Source organism: Crocodylus porosus, unplaced genomic scaffold (assembly GCF_001723895.1).
Source record: "Crocodylus porosus isolate Cpor-Errol unplaced genomic scaffold, CroPor_comp1, whole genome shotgun sequence".
NCBI classification, from domain to species: domain Eukaryota; kingdom Metazoa; phylum Chordata; order Crocodylia; family Crocodylidae; genus Crocodylus; species Crocodylus porosus.
The window spans coordinates 7,741,116-7,763,207 of NW_017728940.1; the positions used below are offsets into that span (position 1 = coordinate 7,741,116).

The 22,092-nt window shown below is 44.1% G+C and overlaps 1 protein-coding gene across 5 annotated transcripts in view; it reads right to left on the minus strand.

Moving 5' to 3' along the window:
• EYA3 (EYA transcriptional coactivator and phosphatase 3) overlaps window positions 1–22,092 on the minus strand; it is a 119,892-nt gene that overhangs the window by 8,286 nt on the left and 89,514 nt on the right. For all 5 annotated transcript variants that reach the window (XM_019548050.1, XM_019548052.1, XM_019548048.1 and 2 more), the window contains 5 exons: window positions 21,696–21,779; window positions 20,341–20,430; window positions 19,285–19,343; window positions 12,009–12,169; window positions 1,303–1,417 (listed from right to left, as the gene is read on the minus strand). In XM_019548050.1, the coding sequence (XP_019403595.1) occupies window positions 1,303–1,417; window positions 12,009–12,169; window positions 19,285–19,343; window positions 20,341–20,430; window positions 21,696–21,779 (509 nt within the window). The remainder of the gene's footprint in view (window positions 1–1,302; window positions 1,418–12,008; window positions 12,170–19,284; window positions 19,344–20,340; window positions 20,431–21,695; window positions 21,780–22,092) is intronic.

Here is a 22,092-nt window from a genome sequence, read left to right on the forward strand (position 1 = left end):
AATCATAAAAAAAAAAAAAAAAAGTGGGGGGGGCATTAACATCTGCAAGCAGCCTTGGTTTAGTTTCTCTCTGGCTGTAATTAAGAAAAAGCTGCAGTCTTGATTTGACTTCCCTCTTTTTTGACCTTCCTCTCTCTTCTTATCTTTATTATTTTTGTGCATTTCTAACCTTTAAAACTATATTTAATGCCTTGTAAAGTAGCCTTGGTTTTTGCCTTTCAGTACATCTTTTGTTCCAAATTGCTGACATGAGGCTACAGAATCAGCCTCAAATTGACTCAGTAACATGCAGAACTTGAAGGTGGGATCCCCTATTCTGCAGGGGCTGAAACGGCTCATTTGGCTTTCTGGGTGGGAACACTATTTCAGTTTTGAATTAACCTTTTTGACCAACATTTGGAGTGACTGTAACTGATACCAGCAGGAGCTGTGCCCAGCTCACCATGGCCAAAAGTGGGTTTTATGTTATTACCAGGTTTCTGAAGATGGGACAAAAATAGAACATGAGAAGCAATAGGGATATCTCAGTGGATATCCTCCAAAATCTTTTTGGTAATTAAGCATGTAGTAGAAATCTGTGCATGGTGCAGAAGTAGATTTATAGAAATGAGTTTTCTAACTGGGTGTTAAAACAGGACTATTTATTTTTCTACTTTCTCCCTGCCTGCATAGTCCTCCAAGCCTAGCTGCCAGTGTGCTGCTTTTATCCAACCTATTCCTCACCTCCAAGTCTCTGGCTCCTCTTTCTGGGAGAGTGAGGACAGGAATGCTGAGTGCTCTGGCTTTCTGCCTCACTAGCAGTTACAACTGGGATTATGACAGGTCACAGGCTGGAGTGCTCAGCCTCATCAGCTCATGTGAAGGGTTCTTGTCAACTGCACCTTCTGGGAAGCTGTTTTTTTTTTTTTAATTCTTCTGATAGAAGAATCAGAGTTTTCTGGCAAATGGAGACTGCTGAAGAAAATTTTCATTTCTGGAGGGGCAAATAAGATGGCAGTTTTGAATGGAAAATTTCTAACCAGCTTTTATATGTGGCCACTATAACCAGCAGTTAGTTCTGCAGGGCTGGTGTTCATTAAGCCCTTTGCTTTGCTTTTGTGTGGGATGCAAAAATGAGCAGGTAGAAATGAAAAGATGAGTGTATTCATCTTCTGCATTCTCCTGAGCTGCTGCTAAGAAACAACATTCTGTCCTTATGAAAAGCTTCAACACTTTTCCAAAGTTGCAGAAGGGACTGGAAAACTGACTGTGGAAAATTACTATTAAAGCCACACACTCTCTCTACCCCCAACCCAAACATACCTGGACTGTATGAGAAGTAGGGACTTTAATGCAGTTCCCAACCAGGAATCTGTTAACACTTCTATGTCAGTCCTTAGTCTCTGTAAGGCATCCCTCTTTTGTGGGCTGAGAAGGCCTATAAGAAATGCAAGTAGACAGAAGAAAATGTCATCAGAAACATATTTTTCCTCAACTAGAGCCAGTGTCCAATGACAAGACTATCTTCACTAAAGAGATCAGTAACGCTTTCCTGAATGCTTAATTGAAAGATGTTTTCGAAGGTTATTTACAACCTGAGAATGGCATTAGAAGGATATCACCTATAGTTCAGCTTCCACATACACTGGAGACAAGGCTCCAAAACTTGGATTTTCTCCCTGAACCCTAAGGAAAGAGTTAACAAAAAATGCTGTATGTATTTTGTGATATATACCAGTTTAAAATCATATCTTGAAGTAAAGACCATGAAATATGTTGCATTTTGTTCCAAAGAACTCAACAGGAGAGGAATAGACTAGAAGTTAAGATTTCAAAGATTACAAGGCAGAAGGAACCATTTGATCAAAGCACTCCTTGTTAGACTCAAATCCATCCTTGAAAATGCCAGGTCTTACCTTTCATCCACTTCTTGGCTGTGAAAAAATAATAAAGTAATTCTTCTGTTGCAAAGACGTCAGACCACAACAGATCAGAATGTTTTGGACACTGTGGATTCCTATTTGAAATCTTTGTGTTTATCTTGTGAATCATATGTATGTATTTGCACACTGACCAGTGCTAATATTGGGCAGCACACCATGGCACCCTTAAAGGATCTCAGAACACCCCAGGATGCCACAATGATCTAGTTTGATCTACTTAACACAGCCCATAATACTTCACTGGCTGAAGTGCACCATGTCTAAAATCTAAAAATGGCCAGTGATGTGTAATCCAGGTCTTGATCAGTTGTTTCAGTGGTTAATACATGTTGGTATGGCTACAGATTAGAATAGGAGGAGTTTCTGGAAGTAAGGGTTGAGATGAATTGGCACAGACTGTTGGCTAGTTAGGAACATTAAAAGTTGGATGCCATCAGTCTGCAGTATCCATGGTTAAAAATACTTCAGTTAGTTATTAATTAGAATGTTATGCCACCCTCCCCAAAAGAGGTTCAGAGTGGCTTAAAAAAGAAGCCAGACAAATGAAAGAGACAGGCAAAAATATTAAAATAAAATAAAATGTAATACAAACTGCCCAGATAATGTCCCAAAATTAATCCTACCTGCTGAAAGCCTGTGGAAATCCCAGAGCAGAGGCAAGGCTGAGAATGACCTCTCACTTGTTTTCACCCAACAAATGTGAAAATCTGTCCATTTTTTCTCAAGCTTGCCTTAATCTAACTTTAGCTTTGAGCTGCTGGAACTTATTACAACAGGGGTTGGCAACATTTTTGCCTGGAGTGCCTGAAAAACCCCAACCTCAAACCACACCTTGACTTGGTGTGCCAGAGGCAGACTGCGGGGTTGGGGGGGGGGGGGGCCACAAGGGGCCCAATTCTAGTTGCTGGCAGCAGGTATATGCATGCCTCCAGGTGAACAGAAAGGGAGGCTGAGGTTGTGCTGCCCCAGCCCCTTCTCCGCCACATGCCCTGAAGTGCGCATGCAGCCACCACCAGCCACAGTGCCAGGACAGGGCTCTGGACCCCAGTGCACTGGCTGCAGCCTCCTGGCTGCTTGATATAGCCAGCCTGGGCTCTGGGCAGCTGCTGCCTGCTATGGAGCCTGGGCTGCTCAGAACAGGGCTTGCAGCTTCCCCACCACCTCCTGCAAGCAGCCCACGCTCCATGGCTGGCAGCAGCTGCTCAGAGCCCAGGCTGGCTGTGGTGTGCCAAGCAAAATGACCTCATGTCCTGCTCTGGCACACGTGTTGGGGGTTGCTGATCGCTGTATTACACCTTTGACTGCCAACTGAAAAGCTCTATTATCAAATTCCTATTCCCTTGGTAGGTATTTGTTGACTACAATACAGTCATTCCTTAGCTTTATTTTTTTTTTTTTTTTAAAGTAAAACAGACAGAGAAACAACAGGTATTCAAAAGCATGTTTTCCAAACTTTAATATTTCTCTGAGCCTGTTCTTACTTATTGACATTCTTCTGGAAGTGTGCAATCCAGAAGTGAACACAGGATTCTAACAGCAGCTGTCACCTCCGTACGTACAATCTCCCATGTATATACATAATGATCATATAAAACATTTGGCTACAGCTCTGCAATAAGAGCTTATGCCTGGGTTTTTTTATCCAGCTCTAACATGAATTGACTGTAAAACTTTGACAAGTCCTGTACCTCTCTGTATCAAAGTTCTTCATCATAACACAGGGGATAATACTACTTATCTGCCATCCTCACTTTAAGGTGCAGGTAACTGTACTGAAAGAAACAGATGGATACTGCAGACTGATGACATGTAACTTTAATGCTCTGAACTATCCAACACTCTGTGCCAAGTTCATCTCAACCCTTACTTCCAGAAATTCCTTCTATTCTAGTTTGTAGCCATACCAACATATATTGAGTTTGGGCAAAGCAAACTGATGCTAACTTTTATCAATCTCTGCTGTTATGGTCCAGGCCTTCTCTGTACCACACAAGCCACAGAGCTTCATGCCACAGCTTGAACTGCTGTACTGTCTGTCTGTTTGTCTCAAAAAGTTCAAGTTTATGAAAATACATGTTATGAAGTACAAAATGATTTGTTTTCCACTGTTCTAAGGTACACAATAGGAATCGGTTTGTATAAAAGGAGCATGAATAAGAAACTATATATTTAAGGGAAATATTAAAGCCAGGATTCATTAAAAGGGGCCTAAAATAGTTATTTGAATCAGATAAATCAATTTGAATCAGCTTTCAGCTTGGCATGGGTGGCTGCTTGCCACCCTGTAGAAATCAGCACCCACTTGGCTTTGGAATGGGCTGGATGAAGGGGTCGAGGGTTGGACTAGGGAGCAGTGGTAGTGGGGGCAGTAGTGACCATCTCACTTCCCCCTCCTGCCCTCTACCCCTTTGCTTTGGGACCCTGCTGGTTGCTGTGGTGCAGCGTAGGGTCCTGTGTACTTGGGGTGGAGGATCTGGGTGCTGGGGCTGCAGGTGCCAATACTATTGGTACCCCCACCCCTACAGCAGCAGCACATGGTGCTTTCTTCTGTTGGCCTATGGGGGACTCCTGGTGGAGATGCAATGGTACTCAGCATTGGAAGAACCTGTTTTCCTCTACTATATATTTTAAAACATGATCCCCTGAATGGGGACCAAAAAGGACCCCTTTGCAGAGCTTGCAGTAGGCTGAGTGGTCAGGGTGTCAGCTGATGAGGTGCACCTGGCCACAGCAGATGGCACTGCTTTGGCCTTTGCAGGCTGTTTGCTCTTCCCACACCATTTACAGGAGACAGCTGAGGAGTCCTGGCTCTTGCCTCTGCCTTTCATGGATTTCATAGACATCAGGGCTGGAAGGGACCTCGCAAGATCATTGGGTCCAACCCCCTGCCCAAGGGGCAGGAAGTCAGCTGGGGTCAAATGATCCCAGCAAGATAGGCATCCAAGTGTGTCTTAAAAGTGTCCAGAGTAGGTGCTTGCCAGATTCTGGGAATTCAGACAGTAAAGAAGTTTTTTCTTATGTCCAGCCTAAAACGGTCTTCCCAGAGTTTGTGACCGTTATACCTTGTCTTCCCTTGGGGCATCCTGATGAACAGACATTCTCCCAGTTCCTGATGCACACTCCTTATATATTTATAGGCTGCCACCAAGTCCCCCCTGAGACTTCACTTCTCCAGACTGAAGAGTCCCATGTCTCTCAGCCTCTCCTCATAAGGCCTGCTATTTTGACTTGTAATCATGCACGTGGCTCCCCTGTGGACTCTCTCAAGATTCTCAACATCCTTTTTAAAGTGTGGTGCCTAGAATTGGATGCAGTACTCCATCTGTACCCTCACCAAGGCCAAGTAAAGAGGGAGGATGACTTCCTGGGTCTTGCTTGAGATGTATCAATAGATGCAAGCCAAGGTTTTGGTGGCTTTGCCAGCTGCAGCATCGTATTGGTGGCTCATGTTCATCTCGTGGTCAATCATGACCCCCAAGTCTCTTTTGGTCATGGTGTTAATGAGTCCTATAGGCACTGCCGAGCCTATAAGTATGATGTGGATTTTTTTCCCCTGAGCACCTTGCATTTCTCTTTGTTGAATGACATCATGTTTTGATCTGCCCAGCTTGCAAGCCTGTCTAGGTTGGCTTGAATCACCAGCCTATCCTCCAGTGTGACCACACTTCCCCATAATTTGGTGTCATCAGCGAATTTATCCAGTCTGCTTCTGATACCTGAATCCAGTTTGTTTATAAATATAATATTAAAGAGTACTGGTCCAAGTACAGAGCCCTGTGGGATGACACTGGTCACCATGCACCATGGTGACATGGTTCCATCGACTATCACTCTCTGGGTCCGACCAGGGAGCCAGTTCCCCAGTCATCAGACTGTAAGGTTGCTGCAGTTCCCCAGTTTTACCATGAGGACTTCATGGGAGACCTAGTCAAAGGCTTTTTTGAAGTCCAAATAAATTATATCAACCTCTTCTCCTTTGCCCAGGTGATGCATCACCTGGTCATGGAAGGAAATGAGGTTGGTCAGGCAAGACTTACCCACAATGAAGCCATGTTGGCTATCTTTCAGAACACTGCATTCTGTTAGCTTGTTGTTGATAGTTTCTTTGATGATTTTTCCAATATCTTACCAAGAATTGAAGACAAACTGATTGGCCTGTAGCTCCCTGGATCTTCCTTCCTCCCTTTCTTGAAGATAAGCACCACATTGGCCCTCTTGGAATCTTCAGGAATCTCTCCCAAACGCCACGAGTTCTCAAATATCCTCACCATTGGATACGCTATGATGTGAGCCAATTCCTTTAGCACTCTTAGGTGCACTCCCATCCACGCCAGCTGATTTGTGGATGTCTAGCCTCTCAAGGTGTCCCCTTGTGAGATCTTCGCCAATGATGGGCGTATGTTTGCTCCTACCCTGGCAATTCTGCATCTTGTTTGGCAGGGTGGTCCCCATGGGCTGGTGGAAGACCAATGCAAAGTAATCGTTAAGGAGATTAGCTTTTTCCTGGGTGCTGGTTGTCAGCTGCCCTATTTGGTCTAGCAAGGGTCCAATGTTGCCCTTGTTTTTCTTCTGACTACCCATGTATCTGAAGAAGGACTTTTTCTTGTCCTTGATTCCCATAAGCCAGTTTGAGTTCAGTTTCAGCCTTGGCTTTCCTAGTTTGCTCCCTACAGGTACGGTGCTGAATACTCCTCCTTGGTGATGTTACCTGAGTTCCATCCCTTACAGGCTTCTCTTTTCAGATATAGGAGGTCCAAGAGTCCCCTATTTAGCCATGGGGGTCGCCCAGTCCTTTTGTTACCTTTCCTACATGCTGGGATGGACTTCCCTTGTATTTCAAGGATCACGTCCTTAAGGAGCGACCACTCATTGTGGACTCCCCTCTTATCCAATCATGGTTTCTCAGGGCTTTGGCAACCAGCCTCCTGAGCTTATGAAACTTGGCCTTCACTCGGTTTTGGGGGCATCATGGCCCCACTGGGGGAAAACTAGCTAGGGAGTGACTTGTGTTCCTCCATTTATCATCCCCAATGCCGTTTTCTGCCCCTTTGCTAGAAGCTGCTGGGGCTCTTGCCCTTACAAAGCAGCTTGGAGCAAAGTGGGTGGAAGCAGGGAGGGTGAGCACTGGGCTCTCCCTTCTGTTTAGAAGAGGGAGAGTGGACTAGCTGGGCGACTGCGTCCATGGTTACCACCTTGTTGTCAGAAAGTTGTAGGAGAGAGGAGAGGCTACAAAAAGTGGGGGAGCTACCTAGTACGGCAGGTATGTGTGGTGTTACCAATCTTGGCGCTTTTTAAGGGGCCAACACTGAACTGCAGAAGTATTATTAAGCAGAAGGCCTGAAGTCTGAGTGACCACAGTGTGAACCTTGGCAGATATGACAATTAACTTGGTCAGCAAGTAAAAGAACCTATCAAGCACAATTACACAAAGTACAAGGCCTGAAAGAAGACAAAGGAAGACCACACATTAATTAACCCATATACACTGGATTATCAGTGTATATCATAGCTTTATCTTAAAAATACTAGTAGGAGTGATTGATGCTATTTTACTACAATAGATATATTTTTCTTAAAATGCTTAGATAATTTGTAAAAACAAAAGCAGCCTCAGAAAAGACCAAACACTAAGGTAAAAAACAGGAACAGCATTCCACAATGGGGAAGAAAAGGAGATAAGAAACCCTTCCTCTTTCCTAATGATATACATCCCAACAAATTGACACCTTCCAAGTCCACGAAGGATTTGATTCAATCCAGTTCCCAAAGTTTCAGTGTAACAAAGAAACTGAAATAAAACCTATCAGAGATCATTTACTAGACATCTAGAAATACTGGGCATAGGCTGGAAGGAAATGTGGAGAACTCAGCAATTTCAAGAAGACCTGCTGGCAATCTGTGTGCCATCCTCCTCCCACCTCTCGAATCTCCCCAGCTGATATAGGTAAGAATCTATAGTGTGATTTTATGGGTAGCCAGATAGACTTTAGATAAATGTTTGTTTTCACATTTTAATGTACAAGCAAATAAAAGGTTCATCTGCTGACCTATGTCTGCCTCTTCTCTCAAGAGCCTACTCCCAAGGTTACCTATAATCTGGGTAACAGTTGGGAGAGGAGGAGGGGGTGAGAGGGGAGGTCCTTTTACTCTGCAGGGAGGGGAAGATGGGCCTGATAAAAACAAAACCACAAACACAGGCACACACAGAAGGAAGGGGGAAGCACAATGCTAACTTATTCAGCCTGGACAAACAATTAAGAGGTACAGATAGAAAGCACAACCAGAAAGGAGCAACACTGGCTTCAGAAGCAGGACACTATGGTACAAAGGGACAACATGCTTCAGAGAGCTGAAGAAAAACTGCCCTGGCAGCAGGTCCTAAAAAGACTTATTTGGGAATATTTTCAAGTTCCTGTAATTTCACAGAAAAAAAGAAAAACATGCCAAATGTAAACAGTACACCAAAAAGGTGCAAGGCCTTATTGTCAGAATGAAACAGTATGCAACATACTTCTTAGAAGATAATGACTGTAAACACCATAAACTTTCCTTGCAGCAAGAGAAGTTTAGGTTGGTTATTAGGAAAAACTCTCACTAGGAGGGTGGTGAAGCACTGGAACAGGTTACCCAGAGAGGTGGTGGAATTTCCATCCCTGGAGGTTTTTAAGGCCCAGATCAACAAAGCCCTGGCTGTAATGAACCAGTTGGGGATGGTCCTGCTTTGAGCAGATGGGTTGACTAAATCAGTGTTTCTCAACCCATAGGTTGTAACCCAAAAGTGGGTCACAAGAGTATTTGAAAGGGTCATAAGCAAGTCCCAGAAAACACAGGAAAGCAAGGGTTTCTCACTGCAGGCTGGCGACATTCCAACCTGCAAGGCGCTGCTTGGGACAACTGGATGTAGCAGGCACTACATGCAGTTGTACGTGCACACACACCCACAAACACATCCACAAGGCCGGCATGCAGCCAGGCAGGGTTGTGGGAGCAGTCCCAGCAGCTGGATGCAGCTAAGCGTATGAGGAGTGGGGGCTGGAGGTCCAGGGTTTGGGGTCTGTCCATTGGGGGGGGATGGGTGTGTGGGGTGATGCCTGCTGGCACTGGGAGAAGGTGGCCGGGCACTGAGACTGCATCAAGGCAGGGGGGTGGGGAGAAGGCACTTGCCTCTCTACTGGAGGAAGGGGATGGAGGGGCAGTCCTTCAGGGGTGGTAGGGAGATGTGTGAGTGGGCCAGCGGCACCAGGGCCACTGTCTGTACTCGCAGGGGTGGAGCAGCTGGAAGACGCTGCTTGAGGGGTGGGTGGGGCTGTGACCAGGCTGCCTGGCATGGGCCAGGAGCCCCAGTGTGGGGCAGGGAAGGTGCCACTGGCCTCCCCTCCTCCCTTCAGGCTGTGCTGGGGCAGGACTTGCTCCACTGCTGCCCACATGAGCTGGAGCCACTGCAGGTACCACACTCCAGCCCAAGTGGGATGAAGGCAGCTGGGGTCTCCCTCTGACAGGGCTGGAGGGGGGCAGGGGGCTGCAGGTTGGGAGTGAGAGGCATGGCTGGGGGTGGCGGCAGGGGACTGTGGCTTAGGAGTGAAGGGGACCAGCAGGGCCAGGGGGCAGTGGGTCAGGACTGGCCATTGATCTTTAAAAATGGGTCCTGGTACAAAAAAGGTTGAGAACCGCTGGACTAGATGACCTCCTGAGGTCCTTTCCAACCCAAATTTTCTATGATTCTATAGGGATAAAACTAAGTAATCTGAATCAACTGATTAGTAAATTTATTTTTTAACCTTTCTATGTCACGCTGTGCAAGAACATACAAATTTAAGGTTACTCCCATAAATTTATGTTTCAAGTGGTTTAAAAATTTTGTCTATGCCTATTCCAAACATACAGTTTGTCCAGTAAAAAATATCACCCACAAAAATCTTTGCCTTGCACAAATTTCCTGGACCATCATGGCTACAACAGCTTGCCTGCACTACTGAAATAGTGTTGTTTTAAAAACAATCTATTTACTAATCATCTAAGGAAAAGATGGTTTATGCACATTTTAAGGTACTTGCATTTACTGGATACCCACTTACTGTATATCATATGAAACTTACAGTGTGTAGCTTTGCACACAATTCAAGAATCACAAAAAGTATGAAAAATGAGAAAAATGAATTTAAAAAGTGGCCATTTTAAAAACATTAGAAGATACAGCGCTTGAGTACATGTCATTTACAAACTCTTCAGTAACCTGGAAGGCAGTACTGGACTTCAGCCCACTATGAGACTTCATGCGAAGACTGATTTTCACCTGACATCGCGTAGACATGTTTGAAATACTGAAACTTCACCACACCATGACAGCATTTACAAGTACTACATAAATGCGCAGTCACCACTGTGCAGTAGCGTCTTGTGTAGACACACCCTAAGGGTAGGAACAAACATTGCCTGATGTCTCATTTGTGCTGTCATAAACATTTTTATGCTGGCACAAATGGTAAGCAAACAGACAAATCAACGATGTGACAAAAGGCAGTGTTAAATAGTTCTGCTTTATTGAGGCAGAGGTCTGTTTGCTCTGCAGCAGGAGACAGAGAGCTGCCCAGAGCTGCCCTGGATGGGAGCTCTAGGCACTCAAGGGGGCCTGGATCGTCTGTACCCCAAAAATTCCCACACAGGATTGGGCCCCTTCAAGCTTCAGGAACACCTGTCCAGCTTTCCTTGCTTAAAGGTGCACTGTAGGGAATCTCAAGGTGTTCCCTGCCTACAGACACCCACCCACCCTGGGATCTCCAGGGATGTCTTTCTCTAAGCAGGGAAAGCCCATGAAGATCTTTGTGTTGAGGCACAGGACCTGGGGAATGTCCAGTGCCCATGCATTGGGACCTGTGCCGGACTCCACACTGACCCATCCTTCACTCAGAGGCATGGATTGCTGCAAGGGGCAAGTCAGTAGGAACCAGGGAATCCCCAGAGTCTCATGCCTCTGTGTTGGATCCTGTGCTGACCCATGCTTGCCTCCATGTCCCAGGCAAAGAGGTATGGGGTGGTACAGGACCTGGGAAATTCCTAGTGCTCCAAGCCTCCATGTCAGGACCTCTGTGTGATGCTGTGTGTGTGCTCTCCTACACCTCCATGCCAGGAGCCACATCAACCCATGCTTCATGCAAAGGCATATGTGGGTTGATGTGTGAGGCATGGAGGTGTAGGACTCCCCAAGTTCTGTAATGCTTTGTGGAGCCATGTATGCTTCCATGTGAGGCACAGGTCAGTGAGGGATCAAGGGCCCCAACAAGGAGGCATGGGGCAGTACGGGATGTTGGGACATTCTGGGCAAGAGGAACATATTGACTGGTCGTGCATTGGACCTCTGCCCAAAGCAGGACAATAGGTGACATGTTTTGCCCAATAAAGTAGATCAGCTGGGCAACAACACACCCTGCCACAGCTTGACCCACTTCATTTGGCAACGTCAACCATGCATCTGGTCCACTAAAAGACATCTTCCACAAAAATCCTTGCCTCAGGCTAGCTTGTAAGTATCAGCTCAGTTCACTGACTACATTTAATTCCTTTATTCAAGGCATCATTTGGAGGAGTGAAAAATGTTGACAAAAAGTTTATGTACTCAAATATTTAGGATCATTTTATTTTATTTTATAGTTTAATTTTTTATTTTATATGCTGTTTCATGTGCTTAATTAAATTCCAGTTACAATCCTGATGCAGCTGCTTGATTAAGATAATGGGCAAAAGAGATAGCTGCCTCATAAAAAGGAATTTATATAATTCACCAATATCTAACACTGAAAATTAGTAAGAAAATTAGTAAGAACCTGAAAATATTAAACTATATAACTGATGTAATACATGTATACTGTTACAATGTACCCTCTCTGACAGGAAAAAGATTTGTCAAATCTAAAATAAAAGCTGTATCAAACGAGAACACAACTTTTTTTCAGAAAATACTGATGTACAAATGAAAAACTTGATTACACATTTGATTATTTAGACTGAGGCTTTTGCTTAGTTATTTAAATCAATTAGTGATTTAAATTTTTTAGGCCTTCTGTGCATGTGTGCAGTCTCTGTACTCACCTCCCACATTGCCCTTGTATTTGTTATAGATTTCTCTCACTCTGCGATAGCGGAAAGCCAGCTTTCTCATCCAGTCCTCTCCACCTTGGACACTCATTGACGAGCTGTTATTTGTACTGCTTGCTGAGCCAGTGAACCCATCCGTGGAGAAACTGTAGTTGCTACATCAGAAAAACAAACCTGTTATGCATGCTGTAGTGACAGGCTGGCTTTAAAGCCACCTAACTGGGGATGTTCTAGTTTCATACTCTGTTCATAACTGATCAAGTTTTCCCTGTGCAACAGGCAGGAATTTCCTTAGCGCAACTAGTCTTACATTATTGACGACAGGCAGAAAAGTAGGCCAGAGTGACACCTTAGAGAATAACTGGTTCAAAGAAACATGAGCTTTTGTAGATGACAGCCTACTTCATCACATGCCATCTTTGGAGATAGAGATCGTGCGCGCTTCCTGGCAATACACTTCAGTCAAGTAATGTACTTCAGTCAGTTCACCTACAATATACTTCTCTTGCAGGTGAAATAGCAAGAGAACATTTTAATTATTCCACCTCTCCACCACAAGTAAACTTTCTGTCATTATCTAATTATACCTCCTATACATGTGTAGCATTACATTCCCTTTCAACCACTTACAATAATTAAGTATCATCACTCTCTTCATGTCTCATCCTTTCTAGATCAGACCCAATGAGTTTATCAATAGCAAAGGATAGCTTTAAATACAAGCTGTGAGATGCGACTCTTATATGCATGGTTCTATAGGGATGCAACACTGCTACAACTTTAACTCTGTTTTAGGGTTAGTATTAAGATGATCTGGCTAACTTGTTTAGCTACAGGCTCACGCAAGCAATTTCCCCTCCCATTTTAAAGAAGTTATATTGGACATTTGCACATCCTCTAACTGGACTTTTCCTCCTCTGAACACTCATTTCTCAAACTTTCGTTGAGCAAGGGCAGCAGGAGTATGTGCAGCATTACCAGCACCATCTCCCAGTGCAAGGCAGGAGATGACACTATTTTACTGAAATCTTTACACACACACACACACACACTTGTTTTTTATGCTGATGTTTGGGGTTTTGAGATATTTATTTTCTAACCTACAAAGTCCTAATAAGGTTGTTTAAACTAACAAATATGTTTTTAGAACCTAATAATGCTGAAGCTGGATATCTAAGACTCAGTCTGATTTAGCCCTATAGACACCCCTAATCATTGTGTGCGTTGGGGGGGGGGAGGCGCTGAATTAAGTAGTACACAAAAACTGCAGCTTCCTGCAGGTTCTCACAAGCTACGTTTGATGATTCTCTCTAAGATCTTGCTGCCTGTCACCCAACAATTCACCCACAGTCCATTTCTTTTAATCCAAGTTCCCCATTTTCATAACTTATATTTACTTTGCTGTTTCTCTTCCATCAACTGGTGGATTAGGCCAGCAGTCACCCAAAGTAAATGAAGGATTTATATGAGGGCAAGCTTCTGCAATTTAGCTTCTACCTCCTACACAGTACGAATGGGCACACGGGGACATTCCACAGAGCAGCTTACATGCAGTAAACCTGCACATTTTACCCCACAGTAAATTGTTCATTTTACTGCGGAACAGCAAACAGGCCAGCTACACAGGAGCTACTGAGGAGTTTGCTAGGGAAGGCCTGCTTGGAAAGAGAAGCATGAAGTGCGAGGCTGCAAATTAGAAGACCCAGAGGCAAGACTGCAGGATTTTGCAATACCAGAGCCGCTGCTACCTTCCAGCTCTTCCTCTGCTTCCACTGGTGAGGTGTTTGTCCAGGCAGGACCACACACCACTGAGGCTTCCACCCAGGTCCTGGTTTTGTGCTGTGCAGACTGAAGCTTGTAGATTCCAGTGTCAGCCAGGTGGGGGAGTGCCTGCAGCGTGAGTGGTGCCTTCTGGTGACGTCCCTCAGGGAGAAGGTAAGAAAGCTACAAGAGAAGGTAGCAAGGCTTTGAAGCATCCTCCACCATGAGGACTTCATCGATTCCATGCTGGAGAAAACCTCTAGGACTGTGGAGGAAGGACTGCCTGAGGTGGTGCTAGAACAGGAAGGGCTTGGAGCATGTGTGGTCCCAGGAAGGTGGAAGCTTGTATCTTCTGGAAGCAAGAAGTTGTCATCCCCATGTGCAGTGGGTTGCTTGGAGATCAGATATGGAAGGTAAGCAACAGAGGAGGAGGAGCATATTCCATTGGTGGAAGAGGCCAGGCCAGGAATCCCCAAGGTGGGGAGGATCAAGACCACTTCCATGAAGAGGAAGCAATGGGTGGCGGTGGTTATAGACACCCTTCTACAGAGGGCATAGAGCTCCACCTGCTGGCCTGACCTGTTGTCCCAGGAGATCTGCTGCTGGCCTGGAGGCTCAGATCCAAGATGTCACAGAAGGATTACCGAGACTTGTCCGGCCCTCTGACTACTACCCCATGATAGGGGGGCACCAATAATACTGCCGGGGTGACCCTGAGCAGATCAAGAGTGACTACAGAGTTCTGGGTGCAAGAGTGAAGCGGATAGGGACATAGATCGTGTTCTCCTCAATCCTTCCGGTCGAGGGGAAGGCCCTGGCAGGAACAGATGCATCCTGCAGATCAATGCACAGCTGTGCCGGCGGTCGCTAGCAGGGATTCGGCTTCTTCGACCATGGGATGTTGTTCCAAGAAGGCTTGCTAGGAAGAGACGAGATCCACCTGAAGAAGAGCGGGAAGAGTGCCTCTGCAGACAGGCTCATTAACCTAGTGAGGAGGGCTTTAAATTAGGTTCACCAGGGGATGGAGAACAAAGCCCCAAGGTAAGAGGGGAAGTGGGAGACCTGGAGGAAGAGCAAGCAGGAGGGGCTCTCATACTTCCTGAGAAATCAGGGCAATCAACTAGTTACCTCAGGTGCCCATACACAAATGCACAGAGCCTGGGAAACTACAGGCAATCCCCACTTAGTGCTCTTAATCAGTTCCTGAAAAACTGAGCATTAAATGAAATAAGAATTAAGTGAAACCGATAGTATTTGATGACCCAAGATGGCGACTGCAATGGTTTTTAATGACCCAAGATCGCGACCGTGAGCATTATAACAAAACTTGCTAAGTGAAATCAGGTATCAATTTAAAATTAGCATTATAGCAAAATAGCACTAAGTGAAACAGCATTAAGCCGGGGCTTACTGTAGTAGGAAGAATTGGAAGTCCTTGTACAGTCATGGCACTATGATGTGCTTGGCATAACAGAGACTTGGTGGGATAGCTCACGTGACTGAAGCACTGTCATGGATGGGCACAAACTGTTCAGGAAGGACAGGCAGGGGAGAAGAGGAAGAGGAGGAGTTGCACTGTATGTAAAAGAGCTGTATGATTGCTCAGAGCTCCAGTATGAAACTGGAGATAGGCCTGTTAAGAGTCTCTCTGTTAAGTTTAGAAGGGAGAGAAACAAGGGTGATGTTGTGGTGACCAGGAGGATGAAGTAGATGAGACTTTCTTCAGACAACTAACAAATTTCCAGATCACGGGCCCTGGTTGTTATGGGGGACTTCAGTCACTGACATCTGCTGGGAGGGCAATACAGCAGTGCACAGGCAATCCAGGAAGTTTTTGGAGAGTATTGGAGACAACTTCATGGGGCAAGTGTTGGAGAGATCAGCTTGGGGCCACATTCTTCTTCACCTACTCTTCACAAACAGGAAAGAATTGGTGGGGGATACAGAAGTGGATGGCAAGTTGGGCAGCAGTGACCATGAGATGACTGAGTTCAGGATCCCAACAAAAAGAATAAAGGAGACCAGCAGTGTAAGGACCCCGGACTTCAGAAAAGCAGACTTTGATTCCCTCATGGAACTGATAGGCAGGATCCCCTAGGAGGGCAGTTTGAGGGGAAAAGGAGTCCAGGAGAGCTGGCTGTATTTTAAAGAAAACTTACTGATGGCGCATGAACAAACCACCCCAAAGTACAGGAGGAATAGCAAATGTGGCAAGCAACCAGCTTGGCTTGACAGAGAACTCCTCTGTGAGCTTAAACACAAAAAGGAAGCTTACAGTAAGTGGAAGCTTGGACAGACAACTTGGGAGGAGTATAAATAAGAGTATTACTAGGGCATGCAGGGATGAAGTCAGGAAGGTCAAAGTGCAATTGGAGGCACAACTAGCAAGGGACATGAAGGGCAATAAGAAGGGTTTCTACAAGTATGTTAGCAACAAAAGGAAGATCAGAGAAAGTGTGGGTCCCTTACTGAATGGGGGAAGCAACCTAGCGAACAGATGATGAAGAAAAGGCTGAAGTACTTGATGCCTTTTTTTACTCAGTCTTCACATGCAAGGTCTGCTCCTAGACTACTGCACCGGGCAGCACAGTTTGGGGAGAAGGTGAGTAGCCCTCAGTGGTCAAAGAACAGGTTAGGGACCATTTAAAAAAGCTGGATGTGTAAAAGTATGTGGGGCCAGATGCAATGCATCTGAGGGTGCTGGCTGATGCAACTGTAGAGCCACTGGCCATTGTCTTTGAAAACTTGTGGCGATCAGGGGAGGTCCCAGACAACCAGAAACTGGCATGCACGGGCAAATATAGTGCCCATCTTTAAGAAAGGGCAGGAGGACCCAGGGAGCTACAGACCATTTGGCCTCACCTCAGTCCCTGGAAAAGTCATGCAGTAGGTCCTCAAAGAATCCATTTAAGCACTTGGAGAAGGAGAATTAGGAACAGTCACCATGGATTCACCACGGACAAGTCATGCCTGACAAACCTGACTGTCTCCTCTGATAAGATAATTGGCTCTGGGGATGTGGGGAAAGCAGTGGACATAAAATACCTTGAATTTAGCAAGGCTTTTGATACGGTCCCCCATGGAATTCTTGCCAACAAGCTGAGGAAGTGTGGGTTGGATGAATGCACTGTAAGATGGATAGAAAGCTGGGTGGATTGTCAGGCTCAATGGGTAGTAATCAACGGCTCAATGTTTAGCCAGCAGCCAGTATCAAGTGGACTGCCTCAGGGTTGCTCATGGGGCTGGTTTTGTTTAATATCTTTATTAATGATCTGGAGAATGGGATGGATTGTACCCTCAGCAAGTTAGCAGATGACACCAAGCTAGGGGGTTTAGTAGACAGAGTGGAGGGTAGGGCTAGGATTTACAGTGACCTAGACAACCTGGAAGATTGGGCCAAAAGAAATCCCATGAGGTTCAACAAGGACAAGTGCAAAGTCCTGCACTTAGGATGGAAGAATCCCATGGCCTGTGGATGGACTAGCTAAGCAGCTGCTTTGCAGAAAAAGACCTGAGGGTTAAAGTGGACAATAAGAACCATGAGTCAGCAGTGTGTTCTTGTTGCCAGCAGCTTGAGGGAAGCAATTATTCCACTCTATTCTGCACTGGTGAGGCCACATCTGGAGTACTGTGTCCAGTTTTGGACCCCCCACAATAGAAGGGACGTGGACAAGCTGGAGAGAGTCCAGTGGAGAACAACAAAAATGGTTCAGGGGCTGGGGCACATGACTTCTGAGAAAAGTCTGAGGAAATTGGGTTTATTTAGTCTGCAGAACAGAAGTCTGAGAGGGGATTTATTAGCAGCCTTTAATTTCCTGAAGGGTGGTTTGAAAGAGGATAGAGCCAGACTGTTCTCAGATGCAAATGAACAAGGAGCAATGGTCCTAAATTGCAGCAAGGAGGGATTAGGTTGGATATTAGGAAGAACTTTCTCACTAGGGAAGTCGTGAAGCACTGGAATGGCTGACTTAGAGAGGCGGTGGAATCTCCATCACTGGAGATTGTGAAGGCTTGGCTTGACAAAGCCTGGCTGGAATGATCTAGTTGGGGATGGTCCTCTTTTGAGCAGGGGGTTGGACTAGATGACCTCCTGAGATCCCTTCCAAAGTTAAATTTCTATGATTCTATGAGTCATAAATCCATACTCCTGGTTTTCGGAACTTGTGCTACTTACTATAAATAGTTCTTTCCCCTGTGTATTTATGATTCATTAAGTAGTTAACCAAAGGTCTACAGGTACTGTACCACAGTCAAACTAATCTGTTAATGTGTTTTTTTATTTCCCCTTTAAAATGCTTGTACTATTTCTACTGTCAGGTCACATATAATGAGAACTGAATACAGTATTCAAGGCTCAGCATGATATTATAAATCCTGCAACTTTTTAAATGAAACCTAACCTTGTTTTTTGGTTTAATTTTCCACTAAGATGCTTTCATAGATATCTGCACATTCATAATGTAGTCTTTCTTCCCCAGGTGTTAATTTTGAATGAAAGCCCATTTAAATTATGCCTTTCAATGTGCATTACATTATGATTGTCAACAGTGAAGTTCAAAGGACTAAACAACATAGATACCAAACAAGGGTATAACTGCATTCATCACTTTATAGCAGGGGTTGGCAACTTTCTAGAGTGATAGGCTCCCACTCTTCTCCACATTACCCCCATCCTTTGTACCCAGGCCACCTGGTGCTGCCTCCACTGTCTGCCATTGCCTTTATCATGATTTACTGATCTCCATCCCCAATAGCATGGAGAGGGCCAAATCTAGTCATGACAGTGAGTGGTGGGTGCTATAAGAGACGGAGAGGGGGCAGGGGTGCTGCAGATGAATTGGCAGCACAATACAGTGCAGAGAGGAAGAACACACCAGACCAAAAATGCATGCTGCCAATCCTCCATGCCACCATGGGCTGGATGCAAGCACTTCATGGTCCAGATCTGATCCATGGCCCATAGTTTGATGACCCCTGCTTTACAGAATGACTATTTCCATCTTATCTTCTTATGCTGTCCCAATACAGGAAAAGCATGAAACTGGAATTAGGAGATTGTACCTTTGTGATAAAACATGAGAATGACAACAAAGGTATGGAACCAGATTTTGTTCATCTTCCAAGACAATTCATCAATTTACTTGTATTAACATGGGATCTGGTCAAGGCCTCTGCAAAGCTTTCAGAGGGCACAATTTAGGAGGCTGGGACCATTGTTTTTTCTAAAAGTTGTATTATATTGAACACATAAACAAAGCTTAATGAAATAATTATAATAATATGAGAAGATATCCATCATCTCAAAAACTTTAACTGCTCTCATCACTCAAAAGGAAAGTTACTGACCACTTTACCCACTTTAAGGTCCCAAACAATGACAGAGCCCAGAAGTGGATCCTGCCAGAGTCATGCTGAAATGCTTAGCTGTGAAGCTGCCCACCAGACCATCCCAACCAGAGCAGCTTTAAGCCTGTCATTAATTCCACACCCTTCCTCAGCAGACCACCACCTTAGGTCTTGTCCATTGTCATCAGAAGCAACATCATCTATGTGCACCTGGTCACACTCCTGTTAGAGACAAAAAAAAAAAAAACAACCTAAAAACCATTCTGAGAAATTCCCTGATTATATTTTTCCAGCATTTGCAGATTTAACATTCATCTTTGAAAATGGCACTGTAAACTTCAGCACAAAGCAGATTAGTACTTAAAGTGAGTGAAGTGAGCAGATTTTGTTTCATTCACTATTATTTCTTTCCACACTTCTTTAAGTAAGATATATTTTATGTTATATACCAGTGGTCACCAACCAATCAATCTCATTCGACTGGTAGATCATGGAGCCTCTGACAGTTGATCTCAGTCTGTCAGAGGCTCCACAATTGGGAGTGGTAGGACGTACACGACTGAGCTGAGTTATGTCCCCTGCCGCCTGGGCTGAGCTGGCTAAGTGGGGTCAGAGCCTGGACGGCTTGTCCAGGACGCTGGGGGGAGGGGGGGGTAGATCCTAGGGTGCCTTTTACTTATAAAACGTGATCTTCACCATAAAAAAGATTGAAGACCACTGTTACATACTATAGACAATTACAACAGTCTGACATCTGGATTCTTTTTTTTTTTTCCTTTGCCACTGGCCGGGTGTGAGACCACAAATCAATCACTTCCCTCCCCATGTTTTAGTTTCTCCAGGTTAAAATGGGGATGATGATACTGACCTCCTTTTTAAAGTGTTTTTTCATGTATGGAAACAAAGTACTATAAATACTCAAATACTAATTTTATTATTTATGTGGTTATCTAAATACAAGCAAATAAAATTGTTTGAGGAATTCAGAATCCTGGTTTTTCTAGACTCATAACACCAGCTGCCACAACCAGATTAGCTAAGCATGCTTATTTTGTATGATTTTGCTTTGTTCTTGTACAGCTTTAGTTCTGGTAAAAGTTTTAGTAGAATTTCTAAAACTTTTTGGTTCTCAATCATATTTATCAGTGGAGGTAAATGGCACAGCTCTTAACAGGAAGGTTTTGGTGTTAAGCTTTCTTACAAGACAAATGCCACATACCTCTAAGTCATTGAAAAATAAGTGTGTATCAGCCACTTCAAAAATCATCTCCTCCATTGTCAGACCTGAGCCAATCACTAAAGTTGGATCCTGAAAAAGAAGAGTGAAATGGGTAGTTTCCCCTTTGTTTTATCTTAAATATTAGCTGTGGTAAACTTGTTGCCACTGAAGTTTTCCAAGGTTCCCACTGCATGCAAAGCCTAGGATTTGTTGTAACAGTATTTTATTATAATATTCTATAGCGTGGTCTGCAAAATCCCTGAAATATTGTAAAAAGAGATGTAGTTGGCCTGAAGTCACATGGAAGAAATGGCAAGGTGGCACTCTGAATCAGTTCATCTCTAGCCTGCAACTAAGGTGCCACCCTACCCTGCTTCTGCTTGTAATATTGTAAGAAACTGAAGAAAAAGCAAAAAACTGCTAAAGCATCAAAACAGTAATTAAAACTCTAGTGCAGTACAGTTTGGAGAAGATATATGCCCAGTAGTAGAAGAGAGAAATTGTGTGTTATTTTTCAGAGTATTTCAGAGAAGCAAAAATACTTATTTGCAAGATATGGTAGACAGTCACTAATTCATCTGAGTGATAAAGAGTGTTCTTTGTTAATTGCTGGAATTCCTAAGGCTGTCAAAAATAAACAAACATTATTAAAAGGCAACTTGATAATTTCTCTTATACCCTATTTTTATTTACATGTGGAGTTTTAAACAAGTGTTTTGCTGTCTGCTACTTAACTCTGCCCAAGGAACGGTAATGTACAACTTGGAAATTTGCCTATGTCTATCATGCAAGTTGGTCCCAACCACGCAGTCAGTTCAATAAGATGCGTCACCCACGAGAATTCTTGTCTCTTGTGTTAAAAGACAAAGCTTGTATACAGTCCCTATTTTTATATTGTATCTGTAATTATTAGCAAACTCAAAAAGAACAAAGAATTATGTTTTTAAATTTAAATACCAGTACTTCAAAATATTTGATAAATTTAAATCTACAAATAGAAGTCATAGTATGCTCTCAGTGTAAAAGAGCTGGTATTGTATAGTATGTGATCTTGATTTTCATTAATGATTGCATTTGCAATTCAGAAAAAACATCAGTTCACAAGGTCTGTACTCTGAATGAAAATTCTGGTAACCTCCATATCCTTGCGCTATGTGCATTTAATAAAATAGTATTGTCTTTTTTTTTTTTAAATAACTTACCCCCCCGGGGGGGGGTGAGGGGGTGAGGAATAGCCAAATAAACTATGATCCAGGTAGAAGCATGCATTTTCTACTTTCTTCACCTGGAATTAATGTTTACATATTGATAACTTATTGCATTTTACTTCCAAAAAAGCAGCAGAGCAATATTACCTTTCCATATTTCTGGGCATATGACCCCGTGAGAAGTGAATGGAAAATTATGATGGTCTCATCCAAGTCCCACAGAAACACTCGCTGGGGAAGGAATTATAAAAGAAAAGAAAATTAAATCTTGAGACATCCTGATTGCCAGGCTACAATAAATAGGAAAACAATCCTGCTCTTGCAACTACTTCGTTGCTAGGGACAATGTGCTCTATAAGAACAGCCTACCCTTTAGCAAGCTACATATGGCAGATGTTTAAAAAAAAAAAGCGGGGGGCCCTGCAAAAGAAGCAGTGCATTACTTCAACCTGGCTCTGCAGCATCTGTATAGATCAGGCGCTTCAGCAGGGCTTTTTGGCATTTTCATCTAAATCTGAGTCAATCAGCTATTAGATAAAAGCAC